Below are 13,414 nucleotides of genomic sequence, written 5' to 3'. Positions count from 1 at the left end.
CCCACTGGAATTTTGAAGCATTTTCAACACACTGCTATTTTACATTACACTACAACCAGTTCATGCTCTGCCACTTAAGCTCTTTTTAGTGGATCAACAACATGAAACAACACAGCAGTAATAAAATCCAAAGTTTATTACAGGACAGAAAGCTAAATTGAGTATAAAATTTACAGAAAAGTTATGCAAATCCAAAACTCAAAAGCACTGTCTTTTATGGCAACCACCATGTGAATGGAAGAGTTTGGAGTGAGTACTCTGGAGTGCTTTTAGATCTCCATGTCACTGCCAACCATTCACATTATTCTATTACCAAGAGTTCAGCCCCAATATGCAGGTCCTAGTGGATCAGCTTTACAAAGAGCTTCCATTGGTGGGAATGGAACAACATTTTCAAAGAAATTAAACAGAAACCAAAGCTGGCCCTGTTTTGCAGTTTCCAGTGAGCTGAACTTCCTTCAGTGGCACACACTTCCTGCTGCTACATTCTGGCTGCAAGCGTTTTGCCAGGTAACACACAAAGTAACCATCTTGCATCCTGTTTTTAAAAGTGATAACTTCACACTTCCAGACACACAACTTCATGGACTCATAGAATTATTTAGGTTTGAAAAGACCTCAAAGGTCATTGACTCCAGCTGTTAACACAGCAGTGCCAAGTCCACTGCTAAAACACATTCCCAAGTGCCACATTCACATGTCTTTTGAATATTTCTAGGGATGGTGATCCCGGCAATTTTCCTGGGCAGCCTGTTCCAATGCCTGATTGCCCTTTCAGTGAATAAATTTTTACTAATATTCAATCTTACGCATATTAGAAGAAAAATCAGTGGCACAACTTGAAGTGATTTCTTTTCCTCCTATCACTTGTTACCTGGGAGAGGAGGCCAATCTTCACCTTGCTACTGCCTCCTTTCAGGTGGCTATAGAGAACAGGAAGGTGCCCCCCAAACTTCCTTTTCTCCAGGCTAAATGACCCAGCTCCCGCAGCCATTCCCCATAAAACCTGTGCTCCAGACCCTTCACCAGCTCCATTGCCCGTCTCTGGACACGCTCCAGCACCTCGATGTCCTTCTTGTAGTGAGGAGCCCAAAACTAGACACAGGATTCAAGGTGCAGCCTCACCAGTGTTGAGTACAGAGGGACAATCCCTGCCCTGGTGCGATTGTTGATACAGGCCAGGATGTCATTGGCCTTCTTGGCCACCTGAGCACACTGCTAGCTCATCTTCAGGCCACTGTCTATCAGCACACCCAGGTCCTTTTCTGCTGGGCCAGCTTCCAGACACTTTTCCTGCATCCTGTAGCACTGCCTGATGCAACAGATCCCTCGGCAGAGCCCTGTCACCCTCTGAGCCAATGGAAGCATCATTCCACTCCCTGTTCCCTTCATCTGGCTCAGGGCTGTATGTCATGAGGGCAACTGGCTTTGTCATTAAAGAGTGAGGAAAAGAAGATGTTTTGTACCACAGCCTCTTCCTCATCCTTTACCACTGTTTCCTCTTCCATTCCACAAAAGGATAAACAGCCTCCTTAGCTCTCACTTTGCTGCTGATGTATCTGCAAATACATTTGGTTGTCTTCTACAGCAGTAGTCAGATTAAGTACTAGATGGGTTTTGGCCCTTCTAATTTTCTCTCAGCATAACCTTACAACATCCCTGTAGTCCCCCTGAATTGCCTGACCCTTCTTCCAGAGGTCATTAAGTTATTATTCACCTGTATTTGTGCCCTCCCTAACACCTGATGCTGGGACACGGCTCACACACCCACCGGGAACGCGAAGTTACAGAACGACCTTGGCTGGAAAAGGCCTCTGAGATGGTGACATCGAGTCCAACCCATGACCGAACCCACGACACCTAGACCATGGCACCGAGTGCTGCATCCAGCCTTTCCTTAAACACCTCCAGAACAGTGACTCCACTCCTTTAGCAGTCCAAGGTCCACCCCCGGGGCCCTCGCTGGGCGCTGCTTTCCCCGGGTAGCCCCACCCTGGCCCAGCCAACACAACCCGCCGAGGGTCCGAGCCCCCAGCCCGCCTCGGGGGCCAAGCCGAGTCCCGCATCCCTCCCGTCCCAGCAGCGCCCTGAGCCCCTACGGGCTGGGCGGCCGCCGTGGAGGCTGCGGAGCGAACCAAGATTTGCGGAAACGGGGAGGCGCAGCCCGTGCCCGCCCCCATTCCCGGTGCCTCAGGATCGGCCGCCCCCATTCCCGTGGCCCCAGGATCGGCCGCCCCTGTCCCGGTGCCTCAGGATAGGCCGCCCCCTCCCCACGGGAAGCGCACGGTGCCCACGCGCCAGAACTCACTCCTCCTCCCCCGCCGCGATCCGCTTCCGCTTCCGCCCTCCGCCGCTCCCGGCCCCGCCCCGGACCGCGCCCCGCCGCGGGCGAACTCCGGAGCCCCGCCCCCTGACTGTGGCCGCGCCCCTCAGCGTCGCTCCCTCTCCTCGGGCCCCGCCCTGCGCGGAGGGGGCGGGCGCGAGGCCCGGAGGGGGCGGGGCCGCCCGCCGGGGCACGGCTCGCGGTTGGCCGCGGGAAGTCTCGCGCGAGCGGCGATCCGGAAGCGGCAGCAGGGCGGGTGGGAGGCCGCCGAGGAGGCGGCGGCGGGGAGTCGCTGTGGCCGCAGGTGGCGGCAGCGCCCGCGGCAGCAGCGGCGTCGTCAACATCATCAGCACCATCGACAGGAGCCTGGCAGCGGCTCGGGCCCCGGCCCCGCCAGGAGGGAGGTTCTGCGGCGGCGTCTCCGCTCAGGCTTTGCCGCGGTAGCGTCCCGGCAGCGGTCGCGCCGCGGCGGACTGTAAGATGGCGGCGGCGGCGGCCGGCGGGGGCGGCAGTGTGAACCCCTTCCTCAGCGACTCGGAGGAGGACGAGCCCGAGGAGTCCCGGCCCGGCGGCGGCAGCAGCAGCAGCACCGAGCCGGGCGGGCCGGCGTACCCGCAGCAGCAGCCGGAGCCGGCGGCGGGGAGCCCCGAGGAGCTGCCGGGTCTGCGAGCGGCGGCACCCGGCGATGCTGCCGCGGGGGCCGGGGAGCTGCCGCGGGTGCCGATGGACGCGATAGCGGCGCAGCTGCTGCGGGACCAGTTCCTGCTGACGGCGCTGGAGCTGCACACGGAGCTGCTGGAGAGCGGCCGGGAGCTGCCCCGGCTCCGCGATTTCTTCTCCAACCCGGGCAACTTCGAGCGGCAGAGCGGCACGCCGCCCGCCGGCGGGGCCCTGGGCAGCCTGGGCGGCAGCAGCGGGCTCGGGGGAGCCGGCGGCAGGGAGCCCGGGGCTGGGCAGCTCAGTAAGTGACCCTGGCTCGGGGCCGGGGGCTCCGGGAGGCGGGGACAGCCGCCGGTGGGAGCACGGGGCTGGGCGGGGATGGCTCTCGGTGTCGCTGGGCGGCCGGGAAAAGCGCTTGACATCGCTCCTTCAGTCGTTCCTTGTTCTCTGTAACCTGTGCGGGACTGGCGGAGGCTGTAGGAGCGGTGCAGAGGGACTGAGGAGGTGCGCTGCCAGATCCGGTGTTACCCTGGTGCCACAGGCGTAGTTTCATCGAGCTTCGGTATCCCGGTGAGCGTCACCGGTATTTGCCAAATGTGGGAGAAATTATTTCCAGCAGTGTCTTTAGCGCTCACTGCCAAGAGATAAGTCGTACGGTGTTGGGAGAAAGAATGGGGTGTTAAGCCGTGAGTGCCACATGTAAAGTATAAAACCTGTCAGAATTGGGGTGTAAGGAGCCAGGGTGTTATTTCTGGTGCTGCAGCTAAAGACAGGTCTGAGTTTCGCAGCTCTTGCACAACTAGTACAATGCTTCCTATAGTTAACACTTCCATGTTTACCAAGTGTCTGCAATCTTTGGCTAGCCAAGGAGATGGGGAACTCGGTAAATATACTGAGTTGGTAAAAGTTTAGGGAGCAAAAGGAGTGCAGGCGTTTGGACAGTTGTCACACAGCTGGCCTTAACAGCTTTTGTGTTTTAAAAGTAGCACACATGGCTTAGGATAAAATCACCTCAGTGTCTTGTCAGTGTTGCTGTCCGGACACATCGGGTTCTAAAAGGAGATAGCCTGTGGAGGTGGCTTTGGGAAAGAGAAGCTGACCAGCCACCTGAGTTTGAGGACTTAATGAACTCGTGGGAAGGCGTTGAAAGGAATTGTGGGTAGCAGACAGGTGAAAGACATAATTATGTCCAAGATGCCTAAAGGCATTTTGTGAATAGTCCTATATTTTCGTTTAAGAGTTTCTGATGTTGGAAAGACACAAAGTTACACTTTAAATTTGGAAATAACTAGTAGCATCTGCATGGCTGGGATAATAGACATCTGAACTTCAACTTGTTAGTGCAGTTGAAGGTCTTTTAAAAAATGTATGGCTTCTTTTAAAATTCCTGCTGTGTTGTTTATATTCTGTTTGTCTTGTTTGTGAATTATTAGAATTTCATACTTCTCTTTGTCCAATTGAGAGCTGCAGTGTGGTCTTCTTCATGATATGATTAGTGAACATTGGAAAAACTTGTGCTTCAGGGCTTTGAACTGATAAAAATTTCTGTTTCATCCCCAAGCTGCTTCTTTGGGGATTCCAGTCAATTAATCTGATTGATTAAATATTCTCTTTTCTTTGTTAACATAGTATGTTGTTTCCAGTTATTGACACTGCACATACTCCAGAATTAGAAAAGCAGCAGCCTGTGTAGCTGTGTTGTTATGCATGGAAAAAAAAAAGACCCCTTGCAGTCTTAGAGCAATGTGCACTTATGTAAGAACATCTTAATTATTATTTTACTGACTTGCTAATTGATAGGTGCCTGTGGGATGTCCATATTAAAAAAAGGAGGGAGGAGGCCGTAGCAGTGGGGAGAGAGAGAAGGGGGGACTAACACTTAATTTGGACAAGTTTAATAATACTGAAGTGCTGAAATTAAATACCATGCTAGACCTTATGCTAAAGGTGTGTCTTGAAGTCTGATATCTGCAATAAGTTAGAGTGCATTTCAAAGGATTTTTTTTGTCTCAACAGTGATTCAAAAGGCACTTCACATTAAGTGACATTGAAAGGTGACAGATGCAGAACAATGAAAAAATATTTTTATATAGCTCAAGTAGCTTTTTTAACTTGGTGCCATCAGACTTGCTTGCAGTCTGAAGTCTGGCATTGAGCTAGCAAGTGTGACAGCACTGTTCAGACTGAATCTGACTGAACAAGAGCTGATAGTCTTGTGCCTCTGCAGTTATGTCATTTTCCAAGTACTAAAATGTAGATTGCAGAAGACTCTGATGGGCTGAAAATCATGGTCTTTGGAAGAGTTCCCTCACTTTTTTCCTGAGCATCTGGTATTACTTCATTTAGGTAGGTAGCTGAGCTGTAGTTCAGATCCAAGAATAAGTCTGAACAGTTTCCTAAGTTAGTCAAAATGTCCAGTTTTGTTGAGAGATCCAGTCTCTTGTACCTGTCTTTATAAGAGAGTTGTGCATATACCTTCTCTTGCTTTAACATGCCCAAAGGTATTTGAGAATGAACTACTAGTTTTCTTAATAGAAACGATTGATGTAGAAAGTAGTGCAGGTTGGCATGATTGCCATTTCAAGGTCATGTGAATTTTATGCCTCAGTGAAAAAAACTCATAACATCATTAAAAAAATTATTTCTATTTATTTCTGAAGTCAGAATTTGTTCTCAGTGCTTTGTAGCTGCTCCTCCCAGCCCCCAAGTTAGATTAATTTCTCTGGCCTTATTCTGACATTTTTCATAATGGGAGTGGATGCAGAAAGAGTATGACTGGCAATTCTTATTGAATGTGAAGTATGTTTGGAATGCTGCCTGAGGATTTCCACTGAGCAGTAGGAAGCTTTCGTACTTTACATGCTGTACAGAATGGGAGAATTTCAGTACAAGTGTTCATTGCCTCAAAGGACTCTGAGAAGTGCCAGTCACTCTGAGTGCGTGCTGCTATTTATTTTGGTGTGGTTTTATTTCTTCATCTTGAAAGACTGTTACAAAAAGATTTTGCTCAAATGTCATTGGATTTAAACAAGCAGCATCATGTGGTCAGCGAGTGACTTAGAAGCTGTTTTGTCTTTGAACCATGCTTCAGAGCTCTTGGTTGCAACAGCAAATGACAGTCAGATGACTGGGATTTCTTAGTTCTTTGCAAAAACACCCTTCCTCTTTCCAGCAGCAGCAACATCACATCTACAAACTGAGATTAAGATATATTGTAATGAAAAATGTTTCTTGTGTCTAGCAAATTTGCTTTTCTTGTTTGAAGCATGTGAAGGAGATGACACTGTTCTGTTAGATGCCCAGCACTGTGTACAGTCATCCTTCATGTCCTGTATTTCAGCAAGATGTTCCCAAACTTCTGAGAGCTTCTTCCACTGGTTTCAATAGCAGTAGTTTAATATCTGCTAGAGCACTGGATACCACTTTTCTAATGCTACTCATGTGGGCGGTATGGTTTGGAAATCCCTTCTTACTGTATTCCAGATCTTTTACAAGGCTTTAGTCAGCATCTATACATTAATTATTAATTTTATTCCTATCATTTTTGCATAAGAAGATATAGTACCAATTGAGAAACTCAATTTAGAAACTGAGTGTCTCAAAATTTAGAAATAAAACTGTGGCTCAAATGTCTCATCTGTGTTCCTGGACCACAAATGTGTTTATTATACCCATGACTGTAATTCAAGCTTGTGCATAGTGGGTGAAGAAAACTTCTTTTTAATGTGATTGATACGATGCCCTTTGGTTGCTGTGTTTGATTAATGCCCTTTCCTGAAGGAATGCAGCTTACACTGGTAGGACTAATGTTAGTCTTAAAATTTGCTATTTATTTTTTTCTTTATTGCTACATAAGTGCAACATTCCCAAAATTTGAAATAGCTTTAATGAAAATCATAAGAGGTTTGAGCACTTAGATTGCAGTTGTGATTTTCAGGAGATAATTTTTTTCTAGTTATTGCCATAATAAAATTTTTTATAGCTTTCTGGGGTTTTGATTCCAGTTACATGAAACTAATCCATGAGTACAAAGATATGAAATATTGCTGCTTCTTCATAGTAAGCTCCAGGATTTGTTTATGATTTGGGGTGTTTGATTTTTCTTTGGGAGCTTTTTTTGGGGGTGGTGTGGAATATTCTAATTCATTGCTCCTTTTGCTTGTAGCCTCTGAAATTCAGATGGATCCTACTGGAAAAAGCCAAGTGGGAAGAGTATACTTTGTGAGAAGGGGGTGTCTTGGTAACAACTCTTCTCAATCCTGAATCACAAACGTTGTAATTTTGTGTGGAGCTTTGCCATGACCGGTGTTTCAACTGAGTTGAAATATAGCAGAACAGGGCTACTTCCAAATAGTTCATTATACCTCAGTTTAAATAGCAGTCTAAATAAAACAGGAAATTGAGAAGATGGCAAATAATTTTTGTTCTAATGACTACTTCTTAGGTGTTTTGGTGTTGTCAGCTGAAGTCTTTGGCTTGTTACTATATGAAAGGAAGCAGAAATACCTAGTCCTGTTGGCTGGATCTGCAGATAATGGGAAGTACACTGGCAACTTGTGAGTAAGAGTGGTTTTACTGCCTGATTTGGAATACGTGTTCCCTTGAGAAAGGATGGAATGGAAAGGTGCAGATAAATAGGCAAAGCTGCTGCTAATCAACAGAGGGGAAAGGCTGATTGCTGTCACTTTTAATGAAGACAGAAAACATTTGAACGAGTTGATGTTTGTATGTAATGCTGAAAGAAAAGGAAGCAGAGTTCACTTGAAACCTGGCAGAAAAGAGCAATGCCTGGAGGAAACCTGAGAGGTTTGATAGTGCTCTGATGCTGGCTTTACCGAAAGAGAAGCCAGGTGAACTTTTCCTGTTGTGACTTCTTTAAACCCACTCCATTTTACTGACACTGGTGTTTCTGACAGGTTTTCAGTAACATGCACTTACAAGCTGCTTATGTTAAGGCTTTTGCAACTGTTGGAAGTGTCAAATGACTAAAACTGGGTGTGCTGGAAGCTGTCCTTGATGGATGAGTCTAAGCTTTGGGTGATGTAATGGTAGATTGTTCAGGAGACAGGTTAGTCCCCATAAGTATGTAACTACACAAAGAAGTAACAAGATAAGGTAGCCTGATAAGCATGACAATTATGGACAAAGGAGGAGAGAGTAGAAGCCTCTCTTATTAGGCAGGTCAATATCAAGTAATCCACTGAGTAGTGAGTGACTGTGATGACTATGTTGTATTTTCCCATATCTTAACTTAGTGCATGTTGTGGTTCTTTTAGGATCCTCAGAGCTATGACATAGGGAATTTAATTACTTTTGTCCTGGCTTCTGTTCTATTCCTGTGCTGGAGTTCCTGTTACTTTTTGATGCTGGGGAAAGCAGAAGTGAACCTCTCTATATATGCACTGTAGCTAGTTCAGTTGTGTGTGTGTTTAACCATCCTGTGGCTGAAAGCTTCAGCAAAACAAGCTGGATTTATGCTGAAGCAGCACACCATCCTTCTGATGGTTTTGCTATTAGGGAAAGAAGAGATTGGCTTTTGGTAGGTGGAAAGAAGGAAATTTACAATGTTGAGCTAGAGCTTTGCATTTCAGAACCAACCATTGGCAACCTTTCCTAAGTTCTCCCATATGTAATTTCAATTCTGTGTAAGTTATACCAAATTTCCTGTAGCTTTTTTTCCCTCTGAGAATTGCCTTTTTCTAAACTGAAGATGTGACTCATAAACTCTGTCCAGCTGAGAGAAAGCTTGCTGAAAATTTTACATGAGTTTCATTCCTGATAAAAAGGTTTGTCTAGTATTTGAAAGCAAGTTATTACTATGTTGGAAGCTGAGCTGTGTACAGTCTGTCTCTGTTAATTGAAAAATTATACATACCGGACTTCTGTGTTCTGTAAACACAGAATTAATGAAAATATGGGAAAAAATCTTTCCCAGGATCTTCTTATACTTCCCAACTAAATTAAAATCTTTTTACAACATCTGAATTAGGTAACTTGTATCTGTGGATCTCTTTAAAATATAGCATGAGGAATCTTTTTTTTTTTTTTTTTTTTTAATGAGAAGTCCTGAAACCTTATACTGCTGAGTTCTATCTGACAATTCCTTGTCTTCAAGGTGTTACTTGTATTTGGATTTCTAGTGTATTGTAAAGTTGCAGTTTTGAGAAACTGAGCTGACATCTCCTCTAGCACAGGTTAAAACACTGAGTAATTCAATAAAGTTTGTAGGCCTTATGTATTTATTTATGATGTGAATGCCTGAGACATGCTACTAAGTATATTGAGTGTGTTGGACAAATAGTTTAAAAAAACTAATTAATTTTTTTTTAAGACAGACCTAGTTGAAAAAGTTTGTAAGAAATAGTGAACCTTTTCTTCCAGTGCACTGTAGGGTAGAGGCAATTTTCTTCCTCCCTTCCTGCAATATAACTCTGCATGATAGTGATGCAGCTGATTACTTTGTTGTTGAATTGAAGGAAATACTGTTACGTAAAAAGTCACAGAACAAGAATTTTGTATTTATATAACAAGTACTTTTTCATCTTGTTTGATGTTAGAGGAGAAAGAAAGCTATGAGCTGTTTTGTCATTTGAAAAAAAACTTTTGGAATAAGAGAAACCATGGCAAGAATAATCTCAATCACAGCATGGCTGAGGTGGGGAGGGACCTCTGGTGATCATCTGGTCCAACCTCCTGCTCAAGCACAACTACTGTGACCTACAGCTGCTTTCCCAGGATCATGACCAGATGGCCTTTTAAGTATCTCCAGGGACAGACTCCCTCACCCCTCTGGGTAATCTGTGCCAGTGCTTGGTCACCCTTACAGTACAAGTGTTTCCTGATGCTCCAAAGGAACCTCCTGAGTTTCAGTTTGTGCCCACTGTCTGTGGTCTGTCACAGGTCACCACTGAGAAGAGCCTTGCTCTGTTCTCTTTGTGCCCTCCTTTCAATTATTTATACACATCATCAGACTCCTCCTGAGCCTTCTCTCCATGCTGAGCAGCTTCATCTCTCTCAGCCTTTTCTTATAGAAGAAATGCTTTGGTCTCCAGTTGCAAGTTTTGGGTGGTTTGTTTTTTTTTTTAATTTTCTGGGAACCATATGGACACAAATTAAGTTTTAACTGGAAAATTTACTACTGTCCTTAGATAAATATAGAAAGTGGGCAAATGAGAACTTACTGAAATTTAAATATGAAAAAAACTGAGGCAATACAGTGCCTGAGAATAAAGATAGATATTATCCATACACATTAAGTAGTCCTTCAGCAAGGGCAGCCATTTAAGGACTAAATTGAGACAATTTTGCTTTATGTTTGCCTTTAACAGAAAGCTGGGTTACTGCGACGAATGGAAAACTCCTTGTGGTGCAAGTTAATTGGATGCATTTTGGACAATGCAGTCCTGCAGCATCAAGCATATGGAGTTAATGTGATGCTGGTGAAGCTTTGTGATTTCTGCTAAAGCCAGCTGGGGTCATGGGCTGGAAGGAGTACCTCCATGCTATGCCTGGCCCTTGGCTGTTCTGTTTTGGGAAGGTCTGCTTGCTCAAGAGCGCTGCAGCTTGAGCTACTCCTTGCACACCTGTAGGGGGTCAGGCTGGGTTTCATGCTTTTCCTAAGGGAACACCCCTCTGGACCTCAGTGTTCACTGCTGCAGCATCCAAATGCTTTGTGCAGGGCTGGCTTAATTCGTTCAGACTCAACTAATTTGGATGCTGCCTGAGAACGTCTATGCAATAAGTCTCTCTCCAAAAGCAGCCTGGTTTTGGTATGGCTCTCCAGGAGATCAGCCCAGGTGCATCTGTATCATAACCCAGTTCTGTGAGTGTGTTGTTTCTGTGCTAGGGTGCACAGTCTTACCTATTTTCTACTTGTAATTTCATTTTTCTGATGAGCTTCTGCAGTGTGCCTGTCATGGGAGTGAGAGTGATGCTTTTCTATTGCAATGTGTCTGCAAAATAATTGTTTTACATATCTGGTGGTTGGGTTTTTTGTTGTGGTTGGTTGGTGGGATTTTGTTGGTTTGTTTGGGGCTTTTTCTTTTCTTGGCCAGCAAGTGTATGTTAGTTTTCTCTAACCAACTTTAGGGGCTTACCCTCATATGCTTCCTGTGAATTTTTATAACTTGCTATAAATATGAAGTAGGAAAGTGTATTAATCATCTGTTTTTAATCTGGTTTGGATTGCCTGTCATGGACTAGTATTGAATGTCTGTTCTTGATAAGTAGATTGTTCTGACAGCTTGGAAGTTCATTTTATTCTAGTAGCTTTAATTAACCAAGTTTTCATTTGATGAGGGTCTGAAGTCTTCAGAACATGGGGATTTGGAAAATTCTGCAGGTCTGATTGATTAAGAACATCTGGGAGAGAGCAAAAGAGGCACTTGAGTTGCAAAGCAAGGTTGGTAGGTCAGGTGCTTATGGTTTAGTGCCTGATGCAATGAATTAATTTAAGGCTTTTTGTTCCATCCCCAAGTTACCATAGCAATGTGGAATGTGTTGATCTGGTAAAATTTACTCTACAAGTTCAAGTTGGTTTAAAAAATTGTTGTGTAAGTCTGTTTCTACTGTAAAGGTTGTATGCTAGATCACATGTCTGCTGCAATGGATCAGGTTTGCTTTGCTGAAAGATCCAGCATCAGTAAGCTTGGAACAAGTTGAAACATAACAAATTTTAAATGCAGCAGACTTTTAAAACTTTTCAAAGTAATACTGCTCCAGAGATGTCTTATGAAATGTGGTATGGTTAAAATAAATTTGCAGTTTTATTTATGGGGAATTAAATAGTTTAATTTATTCATATGTATTGCACAACATAGCTATTTCAGTTGCTATATAAGGTAGTCACAAATACAAACTGTGAACTGATGATCTCTTATTAAAGAATTAGTGATGCCTGATTGTTTGATTTAATGTAGGAAGGACTTTGTTAAAACTTGGGGTTTTCACATTATCCCATCTTCTATCACATGTGCTCACTCTCTCTCACAATTTGGTTTATTCACATACACGTGTGTGGTTCAGTACTAATATGGGGCTTAAGCATGTACAAAGAAGTAAAAGAAGTAATTTATTTTTCCCAATTAGCCTCCATTCCCTGTTTCCTTGACTTCTGTTATTTTGTGCCTGTGATATTGTGCAGAGTAGCTGAAAATACAAGTTATTCAAGGACATACTTTTTCAGACCAGTAGCTCTAGAACAGAGCAGGCCATCTGCAGCATGACCCTACTGGCTAGTTTACTCTAGGTCTGGAATGTTTAAGGTAGATAAAATACCTCACTTGCAGACTTCTTTACTGCCAGCAGAAATAGACCTCAAATGTGTATTTATACATCTGCATTCCCTTAGGTCTCAATTTCAATAATTGTTTTATTGTATCTGTAGCACAGAAGAAAAGGAAAAAGTGTCAGACCTGAGTAATTTTCATAGAAGCTTCTCAGTTGGGATCTGTTGTCAGAATACTTGCTAGTTTGTCTGTATCTTTGCATTTAAAAATTAGGCTGGGTGCCCTGAAAGTAAAGATAATCTATACCCTATAAAATATTAGTACTGTTGTCCTTTGCCAATGTCTATGAAACTTTTTTCTGACCTGTGATTTGAAGACACCTTTAAGTTTTGGCTTTGATCTCTTCATGACATAGTTTACTTTTAGACAGAGAGGTTCCTCCATGCAAGGAGGGGTTTATGTGTATATTGGGAGGAGGGGCAGCTTCACTCATAGGAATAGCACAGCTCATCAGGAAAAACTTGTGTGTTTTCTAAAGTTAAATGGAACTATATGGTTATTTCAAAGCTTGTCTTAGTAACAATCCATGGCTTGTTGGTTGAAAAACATTGCAGTAGGGGCTTTTATAGCTTCTCACTTTTCGGAGATCTGAAAGAGTATCTCAGAGTAACGTGGGTTTTTTCCCCACATGCAGCTGTAATTGCTTTTCTGACATTTATAATCCCTAACAACTTTCTTTGTATGATAGTTTATAATTTTTGGAATCTAATTTGCTGCTGTGTGTTAAGTGTAGCATTTGTTGGTTGAATTATCCTGTTTTGTTTGGGGTTTTGATTCATAGTAAAATTCAAACCTTAGCAATTCTCTATTTTAATAATTTTGTTCTGCAAAACAGATTTTCAGTGCCCAGTTCAAGAATGAAATGCAGCTTATTTCTGTTGTTGCAGAGAGTTGTATTCTGGAGTTGTATTGGGTTTTTTCTTGCCTAGAAGTAGCTGTCAGGATGGTGATGCTAAGGAATGATTTTTGATGGCCTCAGTCATTCACTTATGTAACTTTCAACGTCTGGTTTTATTCAGGATAAGCTAGAAGGCATTAACCTGAGATGGCTTCTAAGTAGGGTTGTACCTGACACTGAACTGGCAGGCCTTGTTAAATGTTTGTCCCTAGTGAAATCCAATGTAGTGAAAATTTAATTTGTGAA

The 13,414-nt window shown here is 44.0% G+C and overlaps 1 protein-coding gene across 1 annotated transcript in view; it reads left to right on the top strand.

Moving 5' to 3' along the window:
* The first annotated feature begins 2,741 nt into the window (after positions 1 to 2,741).
* RELCH (RAB11 binding and LisH domain, coiled-coil and HEAT repeat containing) overlaps positions 2,742 to 13,414 on the top strand; it is a 76,659-nt gene continuing 65,986 nt past the window's right edge. Inside the window, exon 1 of the mRNA XM_058825040.1 lies at positions 2,742 to 3,284. Within this exon, the coding sequence (XP_058681023.1) occupies positions 2,804 to 3,284 (481 nt within the window). The 5' untranslated portion in view covers positions 2,742 to 2,803. The remainder of the gene's footprint in view (positions 3,285 to 13,414) is intronic.

Source organism: Ammospiza caudacuta, chromosome 1, assembly GCF_027887145.1.
Source record: "Ammospiza caudacuta isolate bAmmCau1 chromosome 1, bAmmCau1.pri, whole genome shotgun sequence".
NCBI lineage: Eukaryota > Metazoa > Chordata > Aves > Passeriformes > Passerellidae > Ammospiza > Ammospiza caudacuta.
Note: the sequence above shows the minus strand (reverse complement) of the source record. Positions and strands in the feature narration are given on the sequence as shown.